The sequence below is a fragment of the Excalfactoria chinensis genome, chromosome 6 (assembly GCF_039878825.1).
Source record: "Excalfactoria chinensis isolate bCotChi1 chromosome 6, bCotChi1.hap2, whole genome shotgun sequence".
NCBI lineage: Eukaryota > Metazoa > Chordata > Aves > Galliformes > Phasianidae > Excalfactoria > Excalfactoria chinensis.
The window spans coordinates 34,062,180-34,078,237 of record NC_092830.1 but is presented as its reverse complement, the minus strand read 5'-3'; the positions used below and the strand labels follow the sequence as shown (position 1 = coordinate 34,078,237).

The window sequence follows — 16,058 nt, the reverse complement described above, 5'->3', positions numbered from 1 at the left end:
CCCCAAGCCCAACCCATGCCCACTGACCACGCCTCTCATGTCCATCTCCGTGGCTCTTTAGCACTTTGCCTTTCCTGAAGGACTGAAGCTCTTTAAAGTGGAGCATTTCCTACTGCTGCAGCAGATAGCAGAGTTTAAAGCTTCCACGGGCTGTGATGCTGCTTATGCTACAGATGGCCTTGCCCTTTGGCATGTGCCTAGCAGGCAGATTGGGAGCCTTGCTGTGGGAATCTTTCCAATGTGAAGGGGTGCAGCTGTACAAACAGGTGTTCTTTCATGTTCCCTAGCAAAGGTAAACTGTGGAGCAGACCTCCTTGAAACACATCCAGGTGCTTCTCACTTATATTTCTTTTTTTGTATAAAACAAGATTTGTTTCTTTTATATGGAAATATTGAAATATGATGCATCTGTAATGATGCTACCTTTCTAGTCTCAAAGCAGTACCTTCCTTAAAACAATCCTCCCCATTATGTTGAACTTCCAGTAAGAATTCTGAATGTAGCTCTCTTCCACAGGACAGGATATTTATACTGACTTTAAACGTGGAAAGGAATCACAGAACCATGGAAAAGACCACTAAGATCATCTATTCCAACCACCATGCCCATCATCCCACATGCAAGAGGTATGGAATATGTCTCCTATTTGAACCTCCTTTTGATTCCAGAAACACTGAATTCACATTTATCCTTTGTAGCCTTTCATTTCTTGAACCCACACACATATCTGCAAGCGATTTTCAGCTGCTAACACCCACTTTATATGCATTTAAAGCATGAACTGGTTTACAAAACCCAGCCTAGGTCATTGCTGTGTCCAGAAGCACTAGGAGTAAAACCCTCTGTGACTGTTATGTGCTGGTAGCTATGGGCTGGTAGGCAAATGCTTGGGAGTTTCTTGTGTATGAGGAAATCCTCCTGCCCTGCATTTGCTCTAAAGGATCTGGAGCCCCAGGGCTGGTGCCAAATCTGAGCCCTCAAACTGTTTACCAGATCTGCACATTAAGCCCATGTTCAGATGGTGCAATGTGCTCATGCACCAGGCAGTGCTGAAATATTGATGACGGGCTGTGAGTTCCCTTTCCACCTCCAAATTGGTCTTCAGGAAAGTCCTCTAAATTGGGAACAGGACGACTATATGGAAGGTATTTTAAAATAGCTGATCCTTAGAACAAATTAGCGTGCATTCTGGAAAACAGGAACAAGGATTTGGTTGCTGTGGCACTTTTCCTCACCGACTGTGGCAGGGAGTGCAATAGAAGGGAAAGTGTGATTTCAAGCACTTTAAATCATTACCTGTGAGAAGCAGAACAGCAGGGTTACCAACACAATGGAGTTTTATGTGAATGAAGTGCAATTAGCAAACACGCTGGCTCAGGACTGAAATCTCAGCCATTTTCCTACCGGGCATTACAGTCCCTCTGGTTTAGGATTGAGGCTGTGAGGCTTTGGATTGGTGCTAAGCAGGCCAGACCAGAGTCACCGAGACAGAGACCTGGTCAGATCAGATCTAAACATCACACAGATCATCTCATGAGTTTGAACAACTGGCAGATATTCACTGTACAGAAACTGAGTATTGGCCTTGAAGATGCTTTTCTCATCCCAACAAAGCTTACCACGTTACCAAAATTTAATACATCTCTTTCCCATAGAGTTCTGCAGTGACTTTCCAGATACTTTTCTCTATTATGAGCCAAAAGTTACTATTTTTCCTGTTTCTACTATGTCATTTCAAATAGGGGCAATTCAACATATTGAGTTACAGAAACAAATTCTTGGCTCAAAGAGGCATAGTTTGAAGAGATATTGAAATTAAAGGGATGAAACCAATATGTTTCATGAAGAAAATACACATTTTTTTCAGGTCTAAACTCCAGCAGTATGAACTAACATGGAAAATGTGAATAGCTGATAGGTATCACAGAGATTACATCTGTGGGCATATACATATACAAGTATTTCTCCAAATATCGTTGAGCTCCTATTAAAAAACAATTGCTCAGCCATTACTGGTTACAAGGGGTTCTTATTCTTCTTGAGTTTGTAAAGCAACACCACTGCTTACAAGGCAGGTTAGTAATCCCTGAACACTGAGTATCTCAGTTATGCAGTACAATGGGGAGAAACGAAAGAGGGAAACAGACTTGGTGGGGAAAAAAGAAAAAGCTGATCCAATTAAAGTTTATCACTGAGTTTTTACTGAAGTTTAGGCTTTTACAAATCTGGAATATAGATCCAGAAGTCTGAATCTAAGGAATGCAAGTACAGTTAAGATTAAAATACCTTCAGATTTACACCCCGTTGGATGCGTTTTTAGAATGCATTAGCAGGCGTGCAACATACTGATCACACACAGAAGTGATCAACATGATATTATAATTAGAAGGAGTATTATTGAGGCTACTGTAGCCTGGAGACAATGGTAATGAGACCTTCATCGTCATCTCTTGTGCTTCTTTTGCCCCTGGCTATGCAGCCCTGGTAGCAGCGGGAGGAATAATCGTATCTGTCGCACACCGCCATCTTGCACTGCAGGTAAACTGATGAGTATCTGCTGATAAAGCTGGGGGCTCTGAATCTGAACTGGACAATCCTCCTGTCTGGTGAAAAGAAGCTCCTATAGGTTGGGTCTCGGACACACCTGAGAAAAGAAAATAAGGGGAAAGGCAAATAACACAGTTATCACACAAAAATCATGATGTGTTTTTTTGTGTCATTTGTTTCATTGTTTACTAGCAATTTTCTTTCCATTTATCTGCGAGATTCATCACAGTTTATAGTCCAGAACTGAACACACATTCAGTAATACAGAAATTATACAGGTAGTTCTATTGGTGCGTCTATTTATTATTGCCTGTATTGCCTCAATCACATACAAGGGATCGCTCTGAAATGGCTGTCGAGATATTTTCCTTACCCATTTCGTATGATATCAGATGCCACAGTCACAAAGTCACGAGGATTTGGAGAGACCACGCAGGTGTCTGCAAACAGCATCAGGTTTGGCTGTGTGCTGTACAGGGTAGCGCGAACAAACAGATCCCGGTTCGGCATTACGTAGTATGGTGCTGACCTCACTACGTTTGAGAAAGATGGAGAGTCATAAAAGGCAAACTTGACAACAAATCGTCTAGATGAAGTTTCCTGGTACGGAGGCTGCAAGACGCTGGGTATTGTTTGGGCATCAGCAGTGTTGTACAGTTTGCAGGCAAAGTTTAACAGCGAATTCCTATTTCTGCTGTAGAAGTTGCCAGAAATGGATCCTTCCACCGTGTTGGAGTAAGTGACGGCTCCACGTGATACCTGTTGAAACGTTTCTGAGTTAAGATCTCTGAGGAATGCTGAAACTATTTCCTAAATGCTGCTGGAAGGGGGGAGGGGTGGGCAGGGGAGAAGCATAGCCTGGGTGCCTGTTGCCAGCATGCAGCCTTGGCCACCATGGCTTGCTGCCTGGCCTCAGCCCTCAGAGCTGCAAGACTGTGAGGAGGTTTGCAGCATGGTGCCAGGTGAGATAAGGGCTAACGTGGCTCAGCTGGAAGGATGGCTCATTTGAGATCATTAGTAGCTTAAGGACTCAAGAGGGAAAACAGCTTCCTATGTACAAAATCCTAAAGGAAAAAAGAAAACCACAACATGGAAAACAACAAAGAGCCAGCAGGGAATGGCAGCTGAACACAACCAACATGTACTCCAATAAGCCATAGGGAAAGAACCTTCTCCTCCTGAACTCTCTGTGTCTCAGTGGTGTGGTGAGCATGCAAGCACCCAGCTTGTTAAGTTGTGCTGCATGTTGTGTTCACCAAAGTGAGTGTGGGTTTGCTTTATACAACTAAACTCTGCCTAACCCGCTTGTGGAGTCTTTATGCACAGCTAAACGTGGCCAGAACAAGGTGACCTGAAGAGCAAGTGTTACAAAAAGGAAGGGGAAAAAAAGATGAGGAAGTTTCCTAACAACCTGTATAGCTTAGAATCAAGATCTTTGAGAAACATGATTTTGTTCTGGTCTTAATATAGCGTTCATCAATGCTTTGTTAACATAAGGCTGTCAGTGTTGATGGTCCACCTCAACTCTTCATGGTCATGTGGCTGCATCATCCCGTAATAAGCATTAGAAATGCTCTTGAGAGCTTTGCTCATAGATAACTTGGATTCTGTCCTGGCATGCAGTAATTTCAGCCCCAGAGGTTCTCACCAGCCTCTGTGTGCCACAGCCACTGTACGGTATGCGGAACATGACGTGGTAGCTGCTAATCACAGGCTTGCACCTGGGGTCCCTCAGGTGGATGTCACTTGCAAGATACCCTCTGGAGTTGATGTAGGATCTCCTGATGATTGCCCGCATGTAAGTAGGCAGACAAGTAAGGGTTGCTGGAGGAGAGGAAGTTTGTTAATAAAACATGTTTTGCTGTGCAGTATAATGCAGCATGTATTAAATACCGTTACGCTTTACAAATGCAAATGGGGGCTTTGCTGGCAATAACAGCTGGCTGTAATAACCCTGAGTGGTGAGATCCCTCTGGAGTGCATTGGCACACCTGGCTGGCAGCCTGGCAATCTGCAGTCAGATGTTTCAGATGTGTTATGCCCATAAATGTAGCAGACACAGGCCAACCTGTCCCTCAGTGCCACACTTGTGCTGAGCAGATGCCCTCTCCTATAATCTGCCAGCCTCCCCCAACTCACGTCTTGCCCAGTACGGGCGGGTACGGAAAGAAATATAATCATAAAGAGGAAGGAAGGAGAAGAACTTACCTTGGCTTACAGGTACTGGCTTTGGAGAAGCTTTTAATGGGAACAAAAAAGCAAAACAACAGAAAAGCAGAATAAGTGAGTGAATGATAAAAATATGTGCTTGCGAGTGATCAGTTTACACCATGATAACCATCTGAATGCAGTCTGACTAGAAAATGGTAGAATCAACCAATGTGAGGAATGGAGTTACCAAAAGGTGTGTATTAAGAGAAGTGCACAGACTGGAATGATGGCGTATTGCTCACACTAAGGGGAACAAGATTTAATTCTGCTTATTCATTTGTGTAGTCAGATGACTCCATGCTGAAATGCATGCACTGCAAGGTCAGATTCCTTATGTTGCCAGCACAAGTACTGATGTTTTACTGGTGTGGCCGGAGTGTCATTTAGCAATGTGCAGCTAATAGGGCCAGGCTTTAAAAGAAGACATCAGTTTGCCCTCAGGCATTTGAGGTGTGATATTTGCCATGTATCAGAACTTGAAATTCAAGCTTTTTTTTCCTGCAGTTAAATCCTGTTGTAGGGAACTTTAATGTTCAAACCAAGCACCATTGGAAACATCAGAAATTCACAGTGACCTCAACTTGGGAAAATGCTGACTCTGAGAACGGAGTGAAATGGGGAGCTGTGTCAACATGCCATCAGATCACAACACTGATGGCTGACCAAGTGCTCAAAGCAGAGTAACACTGCATTACTTACAAGTGCTGAGTCCTGTGTCTTCAGGAGTTGTAGAGACTGGTAGAGGTGAGGAGACTGATGGGGTTGTTGAGGTTCCTATTGGGAGAAAATGAGGAAGTAAACAATGAATCTTAAATACACTCATTACTCATATGACAACAAGTGTGTGTCCCACACAAATTAGGCCAAAGATTCCTAGTGGCTTTTCTTGTCTAGAGAACATCCCTGGGCTTTGAGCTCTGTTCATGAGCATCAGGTTTTTTTCTTGAGGGAATCAGCAGTTCTGTGCTAAGCTAAAACAAGACTCCAACCGCAGTCAGTATAAAGCAATACATACCTGGTGCTTCAGGTGTGGTGCTGCCTGCAAGGGCTGGTGGGACATGAGAGAGAACATAAAAGTTAGAAGCTTCTCAGGGCAGGACAGGTGGGATGTGCCGGCAGGGCAGGAGAGCCTCAGGCTCACACTCACACACTGACTGCACAGCCCCAGGAGATGAAGGCACGCACAACCCCATGCTGGGGCTGCAGTAGTAAGGGAACATCCCCAGCTCCAGAGCTGTGTCATGGCTTGGATGCCAGGCAATAGAGATCCCAGTACTGTCTGTGGTGGTCCAATGCTAACCCCAGGTCATACTGGTACTTTACCAGCACCAACCCATGTTCCTCCCTGGCTGGATGTGGCAGCCAAGGGAGAATTTGCTAGGATTGCCCCTGGAGTGAATGGCTACATCCATGTGATTACAAGCACTGGGAGCCAGCCAGTTCCTGGTCACAGCTTGAGCAGAGATCTGAGGGTGTAAGGTAGAGCATCACTTACAGCTGGTAGTGGCTTCTGGTCCAGGAGTGGGAGGGGCAGTTACTGTGAGAAGCAAAAGGTGAAACAAATTACTGTCCACAGCAAAGCAAGGACTGCTGACGTGGAGGAAATCAGTGGTTTTATGCCAGGCTTAAACACCACACCAACTGCGTGTGTGTAAAGTGATACATACCTGGTGCTTCAGGTGTGGTGCTGCCTGCAGGGGCTGCTGGGACATAAGAGAGAACACAAGTGTGGGTTAGGAGCTGCCCAGGGTAGGACAGACAGGATGTGCCCACAGTGACCGCGCACAGCCCCAGGGATGCTTCTGCATCCTGAGCTAAAGCCATAAGGTCTGCGAGCAGAAATAAGTACCTGAAGTTTCAGCTGTGGTGGACTCAACTGGGGCTGCCAGAGAGAAAGCAAGAGCCAAGCATTAGTGGTCTTTAAATTATCATGTGTGCGAAGAAAAAGCTATACAACCAAAGCCAAATTGATGTTAAGGCATAGTTAGGACCAACGCAACCCCCATTTAGACCCCCCATTTCAGCTCCATTGTAGCAGTTTAAAATACACCATAATAGGCTTTTTCACCAGCTCTTTCAGAGTGAGTGGAAGTCCTCTACAGAGGCAAAAAAAAGCTTAGTGCCACTGATCTGCAACCTTAGTGCTGTAGAGCTGTAGAGTCACTGAGGCTGAAAATGACCTCTAAGGTCACGAAGTTCAACTGTTGATCTGTCCTCACCATGTGTAGCAATTGGGCAGATCAATACAATAGGAAAGGCATTACAACATATGTGTGATGACAAAAGGACTGGCACAATAGAGCAATGCTATAGAGGAAGGGAAGAAGATTGCTCACCTGTATCAGAAGACTTCAGGTTCACAGGAGAAAAGCTTCACCAAGGAGGGATCTCCAACCAGAGAACCTTCCCCTGTGGCAGTCAGCCCTTAAATGGGGTCTAAGAGAGGTGCAGCCAGACTCCACCCCTTCTGTAACACACCTGAATTGCCTTCATCTGTGCTCTCAGGGCTGACTGGGTCCTTTCCCCAGGTGTTCAATCAGTGGCTCAGGCCGTGGCTCTTTTCAGTTCCCATACACCATGCCCAGTAATCATGACCTTAATGTGTGCCTATTCATCTGAGTGCTGAGAGCTTTTGGACCTAACAATATCAGGGCTGTTACCTCCCAGAACATAGATGTTCAGGGCTGTTACCTCCCAGAACATAGATGGCATTGCTGAAATCAAGGGGAATCAGAACTCCACGATGGGAGAAATAATATTTGACTACATCTAAGGTGACTGAGTGGTGAAGTGCTCCGTACCTGTTGTTCCTGGAGTGGTAAGATCCACGGGGCCTGTTGGGAGAGAAAATCAGTGCCATCAAAAAAAATAAAAGATAGCCGGATCATTGGTTATAAGGAGAGATAAACAGCAACACAGTCCAAAGACAAAACAATCCAAATAAAGCATTTTGCTCTGTCGTTTGTTGAAGTCCCCAGGCAGGTATGGCTCATTCACACGGAATAAAATGTAGAAGACCAGTACCTGTGCAGATAACACCAACATCTTCCTTGTGCAAACAGTCATGCGTTCCCAGCTCCCCGTGAGAGCACTGCATCAGGAAGGACTCATCCCCTGTGCATTTCACATCATCCATGAGGATATCTCCCGTGCCTTCCCCAAAATAGGCATTCTTTTGGACTGAGATGGCATCTCCGCAGCTCAGCTCCCTGCACACAACCCTGGCACTGTTTATGTTCCAGTCGTCATCACAGATGGTTCCCCAGCTGCCGTTGTAGAAGACTTCAAGGCGCCCTGAGCACTCACTGTCTCCATTCACCAGCCTCAGGGACAGCTCTTGGAAAAACAGAAGGAAACATGTGGTCACTCAGCAGCCTCAGCAATGGGCAGATGTGTCTGCCAAAGAGGAAAAGCCAAGTTGCTATGTAAAATATATCATATGTGAAAGCTTTGCAAGACATGCCTAGGGAGAACTCACCAGCTGGGACAAGCTCCGTTGGGACTGGGGGAGTAACTGGCTCTGGAAAAGGAAACAGAAAAGTGAACAACTGGTCTTGCTACAGTGGATGGTTAATGACATTCTTCAGTTCCTACGTTAGGTAAAAGCAGTAGTGACAAAGAGAAACCCATTTGCCTCTGGGAGCATGGATACAAAGAGAAGGCCCATTTCAGCCAGGTAGCTGTCACCTCGGTCATTGTGGGTTCACCAGGTCTCTGGCATTGCAGGGCAAGGGGAAGGGGAGCTTGAGATAGCAGGAGAAAACTGTCTCCTTTCTGCTTTGTCTGAGCACTGCCAAAAATCAGACATTTGCACAACCTGGGCTCCAGCTCTGCCAGAGGGAGGTGAGGTAGGACTGCCAAGGCTGCCTGCTCCAGCACTGTTAAATAGGCAGTGCCCTGATATCTCTCTTGTAAAAAGTCCAGTAGACATATGGCCATCTTCTTGCCAGGAAATGAATAGCGCATGTTGGCCAACAGTACTTTTGTAGTGATTTTATAGTAAATTCTTTATCTTTTCTTCCTATTTATTCCCTTCGCTTCTTCCAAGTGCCATCTCCTGAGGTTCCTGTGTTCGTCAGAACACAGAATTGCTGGAAAACTGGGAACTGATTTGCAAGAATCCTAAAGGAAGTTACTACAAATGATTTCTTATTAAACACAAGAAGAGGGCGTTTTAATTACAACTAGTCGTAGTTCACCACTTAAGGGAAATCAGCAGTGAAATGTGCTCGCCTACCTGCACAAATGACACCGGCGTCTTCTTTTGGCTTACAATTGTGCACACCTATCCCTCTGTGAGTGCAGTCCCACAGGCTGTCCTCATCCCCACTGCACTGCACATCATCCAGGAGGATGTTCCCAGAGCCCTGGCCGAACTGTGCTTCAGGCACTGCCAGTATAGGCTCCCCACAGCCCAGCTGCCTGCACACCACCTCAGCAGCCCCCATATCCCAGGCATCATCGCAGACTGTTCCCCAGCTGTTGTTGTAATAAAGCTCCACGCGGCCTGAGCACCTGCTGTCACCATCTGCGAGCCTCAGGGACGGGGCTGGAACGTCTGCTGAAGAGAAAGAACACCACAGTCAGTATTATTGACCCAAGGCAGTGCCAGAGACTGTCTGCATCATTGGGATGACAGGGACTGGTAGCCTGCAGTGTGGCTGGATACGAGAAAGCATCTTCCTCTGAATTTAGGTGCTGCTTTAGGATTGGTGTTATGAAGTCTTGTAGCCATCTTTCCAATGGTTGATCACACAGCACCCAATGGGTGCAGACATTGTCCTCCTTCCATGACACACTGATTCTGGGAAAAATGATCCTCATCCCTAAAGGGTTCCTACCATTCCTTTACCATCTTTCTTGTCTATATGGTAGTGTTGCCTAAAGGATGAACACAAACACCCATAGCCAACCTTTCCCTGGGATACCTTGCAATCTAAGGAATATGTTTTTCTCCTTCTTCTTCTTTAAATAATACCTGATTGGTCTTCTTTTCTCTCTGGCATAACAGATGGTTGGCACAGCATCATTTCCCCAGAATAGTAGCAGAGCTATTTCTACAGATCAGGCTCATTTCTGAGAGCTGGGTACTTATGGAATAATCCACACATTTATCTCACTTTCAGAGGGAAAGGCTTTTAGAGATCTGAAGTTCCAAATTAGTTTTATGGGTCTGGAGTGTATTTTTCTTTCAGAGAAAGAAATCAGAGACTCTGCCGACAACATAATTGAGTTCTTCTGAGTTTGTTGCCATCATAAACCATACCAAGTATACACACCTGTCTTACTCCTTGGTAGGTCTGTGATTACAAGGTTGTCATTTCGGGACATTTTGCTGTCACCTGGCAGTCATTTGTAACCAACTAATGTACATCCATTCAGAATGAGTACCCTGTTCCCAAGGACTCTCTTTGCCCTTAATTCCTTTTTGCTGACCATGATCAAAGCTCCTTCCATCTGAGTACCGTGCTTATCATTTCCTTCTGCAAAAGTTGGCTGTAAAGAAATGTCAGGAGCAACGAAACTGCCTCACTTCCCAAGATCAAGGCCTGAACTTCCATGAGAGCACCAAACACGGTATCAGAGAACAAAAATAATTGAGTCAAAAGATAACTAATTAAGCAGGTGCTGAGTAGTCATCAGCATTGATGAAAGGTGTCACCTAAAGAGTTTAAGAACTAGATTTTGTTAGTTATCTCTATCTGGGTGGGAGAAAGAGTCAGGCTAAAAATTAAGTATCCAGATCCAAATATTGAGCTAGATTGCAGGCAGGAATAAATCTGTCATGATTCAGCTGATAGTAAAAATATCAGTACTGAGAGAGAGGCAACTTCCAAATTAAATTTACCAAGTAAACGAAGTATTTCATTAGTCTGAAATATGAACATCGTATTTCTGATCAAATAACAGAACTGATTAAATGACAGTCCCAAGGATTGTTAATTTGTTCTTGTGAACGTGTCTACAGACTGACAGAAGGCAGCTTCCTACTTTCAGCAAATGAATAGAAGGAAACCACTGATATCTGCATCTCTTCAATGTCAGTGCTTTGCGCTTAGATAAATGTAAAAGGTAATCAAAAGGATTAGTAAGCACTTAGTTTTCCTGACCCTTTAACCCAAAGAACACTTTTCATACAATTGTCATAGTAAAAGTAAAGAGACCATTAGCTACAGCTATAGAGGAGCCTTTCTTTTTCCCCCACTTTAACCACTGACCAGCTTCCCTGTTACACACAGTATGCCTAAATAAGATGAAATTATTGGCTCAGATACATGGGTGAATAGACATAAGCAAAGCACTTAATAGTTACAAGCACTTAGTTGCATAGTTGTGAGGGTAGTACTAGGGAACCATAAATACGCTGCGTATTAGGTTCCATAAGCACACACAATACTCAACGGATCTGTCATTTAAGAAGAAATTCACATTCAAACTTCTGAAAGCCAAGAAAATACAAGTAAATCCCTCGGGATTTCTGACTGTCACTGGTGTGTGCTGAGAAGCGCACGCTTCTTTTCATTCAGTTGGAATAGATCCCTGTCTGAACAAGTAAGGCAAGCAGCAAAATCTGGTCAAAGCTCTGCTAAATACACTTTAAAGTAGGAAAGTTTTCACTGATATCCTTTTGAAACTGAAATGACTGGTGGTAAAAAGGGAGAGAAACACTGCCTTAAATTTCTCCTTCGCTGCACTGAACATTTGTCTGTTAGTTTCTAAGACAATTAACTAGGTGGATTCTAGAACTCAAACATGAACATACTGCTCAAAATCAGGTTAATGGATGGAACAGTAAGCAAATTTGTTCCACCTTTCCTACAACTGCTGCCATTGGTATGGAGTCACAGCTCTGAACTTCTGACAAGGCTGTTGAAGACAAGTAGATTTAGAAAAGGTTACAAAAAGAAGAAATATCAGTTGCCTTGGTAATTGTTTATCTCGTCCTGCAGCATCTTGATCTAACAGATGGCGTGGGTGTTAGATAACCAGCCACCGCTACTGTACTGTAATGAAATCCTCAGCCATTACCTCCAACACTTTGGAACAGGGCAGATAGAGTGACAGAAGGAAACGCGAGACCTGTGCGCTCTCTGGAGGACAAAATGAGAATTCAAAATGAGCAGAATGAATGCCCCAAATCAGCAAGATGAACTTCTACGGCGACAGGTATGATGGGATGCTCACTGGACAGAGAAAACCAAGGCACAAGGGCTAAATCATCCTTTCAGCTGGCACAGGAAGACCATGGAAAAACTGGAAGCCAGTAACATTGGCACTGCAGTGAGCCAACCCAACCTTGGTCCTGCTCTCAGTGTGGTACATAGGAGCTGCTTATTCTTCTTGGCACTAAGGAGGCCTCAGCTGCTTGGTCGATGATTGCATATTTAATAAAGGTAGAGAGAATGAGAAGAGCTGGGATGGATGATTCAAGAAATGCAATGGGCTTGAAAATCATGAGCTCTGAGGAATGGTTTAAAGAGTTGGAGGAAGACTTTCAATAGCCTGAAGATGACTCAAAAAAGGACAGTGCCCTGGTTGGATGGCCACAAGTTGTCATGGCTGATGGCTGATGCAAAATGGCCTTGTCTGGTGAAACTGCTCCTGAGACTTACAGAACTAAAGAAATTATTTCACAGACTCATAAAACCCACTCATTCATTAAAAAACTGCAAAGTTCTTTACAAAATAGACACCAGAATAAGAGTAGCCCTAACAAGAGAATGGGGAAAAGGTGGGGCATAGGTGCACACATTGCAGCGTAATCAGCACTTGAGATGATTTAGACCAAAGTCGTGTGTAAGTTACTTTCCCATCCCCAAGGGAGACCACTAACAGGTGTTGGGAGGAGAATATTGGTGGGACAACCATTCCTGGTTTGTACAGGATGGTCACTTACTTGAATCCTTTTGCATCTCAGGGATTTCCTGAGTCCAGAAGGGGCCTGATGTGGTGATGCAGGGCAGAGAATTTTTGCTCCTGCACAGGGCAAGGCACACGGCTTGTAGCTGACAGTTCCTTACCTTCGCTAAGTGTGGAGGATGGTGCTGGGGTTGTTATGGGCCCTTCGCTAAGTGTGGAGGATGGTGCTGGGGTTGTTATGGGCTCACTGCTCTCTGTGGCTGGGGTCAATGTGACCAGATCATCCATTTCTGTGCCAGAATTGCTGGTTGAATCTTTGGGGGAGGAAAATGGTAGGAACAATGAAAAACAATGCACAAATGTGAACAGGAGCCAAAGCTAATTATTTTGGTTAAAAGATAAATACACAATATTAGTTCATCAGAAAGTATGTGCAGTATTTATAACTACAAGACTGGGGATATTCATTATTAAATGGATATATTGCTGGTACATCCCAACAGCCTTTTTAAAGTGAAGATGTCACAGAGGGCCTTGTTCCTGCACAAAAACTCTCAATTTATTGTTGTCTGCTATGAATATTCTACAGTCTTAATCCAGCCCCAAGCCCCAGTTAACAGTATTAGAACCGCAATTAACAGTATTAGTCATAGAGAGTGCTTGCAAAACAGCTGCTCTCACCTTCAGAAGTTGTGCCTGGGATTTCAGTAGATGATGTGGTACTTTCCCCTGTGACAACAGTGGGTGTAGAAGATGGATCTGGGGCCACAAGCAAGTTGGGGAACAAAGAGAAGGAGAGAATGGCAGCGGTTAGGAGTGACTGTGTGACCAGAAATCTTGATGCAAGTAGGTGGGGATGGGCTTTGCAGGGAAGTGAGTCAATGCACAGCCCCCTCTTCTTACTGAAATGAGCCTGTAAAGCACCTGGATTCAACATTTGATGGCAGTAGATCCAGGTGCTATTTCTGACTGCCTTCTTCTACTGCTGGAGATGCAGTAGTCATTGGTAAAGACGCAGTGGGCATTGTTAGGGGCAGTGAGGGATGTGATCCTTGTTGTTTTGGGGAGTACCTTCAGCAGAGGAGTGCCTCACCTTCCACAATGGTGGACAGGGTCTCTGGAACATCTGTTGTCTGTGTGTCTGCAGTGCTGGAGACAGAGGAGGGATCTGGAGAGAGGGTGAGGGGAGAGGAAACGCGTTACTAGACAATAACACCTGAACTGAACATGAAGAAGAAATACAGGGGTGTAAAAAGGACAGCTAAAGAGTTAGAGCTGATATTTGGTGATGTGATTTAGTTTATAATCTAATTTAATCATAGACTTAAATACTCTTCTTATTATAACTTGTTCCACAGAACTTGTTTTTACCTTCAGGAGCTGTGGTAATGATGTCTGAAGCTGAGGTCGTGCTGCCTTCTGTAGTTGTGATGGTTGGTGTTGTTAGTTCTGCTAAGTTTTCATAGGCTGAGACAAGAAGCAAGAAATAAGGAAACCTGACAGCATTCAGGTAAGACAGCATGGCTGAACTCAGTTCTTGATGCATCAGTTTGATGCTGTTTGCTGAGAAAATTCCATAGATTCACATTGCCGCATCTTCTTAATCCAGCCTCAAACTCCCAGCTAACAGTATTAGACGCCCAATTAACATTATTAGCCTCAGCGCTTGCAAGCAGCTGCTCTCACCTTCAGAAGTTGCGCCTGGGACTTCAGTAGATGATGTGGTACTTTCCCCTGTGACAACAGTGGGTGTAGAAGATGGATCTGGGGCCACAAGCAAGTTGGGAAACAAAGAGAAGGAGAGAATGGCAGCAGTTAGGAGTGACTGTGTGTCCAGAAATCTTGATGCAAGGAGGTGGGGATGGGCTTTGCAGGGAAGTGAGTCAACGCACAGCCCCCTTTTCTTACTGAAAAGAGCCTCTAAAGCACCTGGATTCAACATTTGATGGCAGTAGATCCTGGTGCTATTTCTGACTGCCTTCTACTGCTGGAGATGCAGTAGTCATTGGTAAAGACACAGTGGGCATTGTTAGGGGCAGTGAGGGATGTGATCCTTGTTGTTTTGGGGAGTACCTTCAGCAGAGGAGTGCCTCACCTTCCACAATGGTGGACAGGGTCTCTGGAACATCTGTTGTCTGTGTGTCTGCAGTGCTGGAGACAGAGGAGGGATCTGGAGAGAGGGTGAGGGGAGAGGAAACGCGTTACTAGACAATAACACCTGAACTGGACATGAAGGAGAAATACAGGGGTGTAAAAGGGACAGTTAAAGAGTTGGAGCTGATATTTGGTGATGTGATTTAGTTTATAATCTAATTTAAACATAGACTTAAATATTCTTCTTATTACCACTTGTTACACAGAACTTGTTTTTACCTTCAGGAGCTGTGGTAATGATGTCTGAAGCTGAGGTCGTGCTGCCTTCTGTAACTGTGGTGGGTGTTGTTGTTGGTTCTGCTGAGTTTCCATAGGCAGAGACAAGAAGGAAGAAATAAGGTAACATGACAGTATTCAGGTAGGACAGCATGGCTGAACTCAGTTCTTGATGCACTGAATTGGCTTCAAGCTTTGTGGAAAAGGGAATCCAGGTATTCCCTGCTACCCTTATTCACAGTCATCGCTCAGAAATGAGTCTTCATGTCTTTGCATTACAAGCATCAGGAAAGCTTCAGGCTTCTCTCACGATAACAAGAAAAGCAAAAGGAATGTGAGAAGCAAAACTAGCAGTGAGTGTTGTAATTTGGCAGTGACATTGGTCGGTAGGTGGCTTCTCAGCACGGTGCTGCTGGCAGCCTACCCAGACTCCCAGAAAGCCAACAGGTTGGCACCAAGCGAATTCAATGTATTTCATTTGCGTTGGTGACACTGAGAGGTGGTGGTTTTGCCCCATTTTTCTGGCATGTCCCTTGTTGCCCTGCACCAAACAAAGCTTAGAAACACATAGATAAATGCAGCTCTTCTCTAACATGCTGTGTTGTGCAGATGCCCTTTACCTTCTGTTGACAAGGTGGTTATTTCTGGAGTCCCATCTTCCTCTGCAGTGGAGATGAAGCCTGAGGAAACAGAAGAGGCTCTCAGGATAGGAAATTAGATGTCTGCCAACAGCAATTAAAAGCAGATGTGTTTTGAGGAATTAGGAGCTCACTTCAGATCTCAGGCTTGATAAACAGCTGTGTAATTAGTCAGCTAAATTTCTGGAAAGGCAGAGGACAAACTGAGGGAGTTGAGCTGAAATGCCTAACTGTGTTCCTTAATGGTCCTGGAGCTGTCATGGACACTTCTACTACACAAAAGTTCACGTATAATACTACAGCTACAGGCTCAGGGACATTCATCATTAAATGTGTCTACTGCTGGTACATCCCAACAACAGCCTTTTTAAAGTGAAGATGTCACAGGAGGCCTTGTTCCTTCCAACAAATGCTCAGTCTGTTGCTGTTTGC

At 44.7% G+C, this 16,058-nt stretch overlaps 1 protein-coding gene and 2 long non-coding RNA genes across 3 annotated transcripts; all 3 read right to left on the bottom strand.

The window, feature by feature from the left end:
• Nucleotides 1-2,271: 2,271 nt before the first annotated feature.
• Nucleotides 2,272-5,800, bottom strand: LOC140253932 (scavenger receptor cysteine-rich domain-containing protein DMBT1-like). Its single transcript, XM_072340050.1, has 6 exons — nucleotides 5,774-5,800; nucleotides 5,458-5,532; nucleotides 4,756-4,785; nucleotides 4,196-4,371; nucleotides 2,921-3,306; nucleotides 2,272-2,644 (listed from the first exon to the last, which is right to left on the bottom strand). The coding sequence occupies exons 4-6, from the start codon at nucleotides 4,343-4,345 to the stop codon at nucleotides 2,404-2,406; spliced, it is 777 nt and encodes a 258-aa protein (XP_072196151.1). The 5' UTR covers nucleotides 4,346-4,371; nucleotides 4,756-4,785; nucleotides 5,458-5,532; nucleotides 5,774-5,800; the 3' UTR covers nucleotides 2,272-2,403.
• A 7,500-nt stretch (nucleotides 5,801-13,300) lies between these two features.
• LOC140253933 (uncharacterized) lies at nucleotides 13,301-14,087 on the bottom strand. Its single transcript, XR_011904025.1, has 3 exons — nucleotides 13,990-14,087; nucleotides 13,712-13,786; nucleotides 13,301-13,377 (listed from the first exon to the last, which is right to left on the bottom strand). It is a non-coding gene; the product is annotated as an uncharacterized lncRNA (long non-coding RNA).
• A 255-nt stretch (nucleotides 14,088-14,342) lies between these two features.
• Nucleotides 14,343-15,065, bottom strand: LOC140253934 (uncharacterized). Its single transcript, XR_011904026.1, has 3 exons — nucleotides 14,992-15,065; nucleotides 14,714-14,788; nucleotides 14,343-14,382 (listed from the first exon to the last, which is right to left on the bottom strand). It is a non-coding gene; the product is annotated as an uncharacterized lncRNA (long non-coding RNA).
• Between the last annotated feature and the right edge of the window lie 993 nt (nucleotides 15,066-16,058).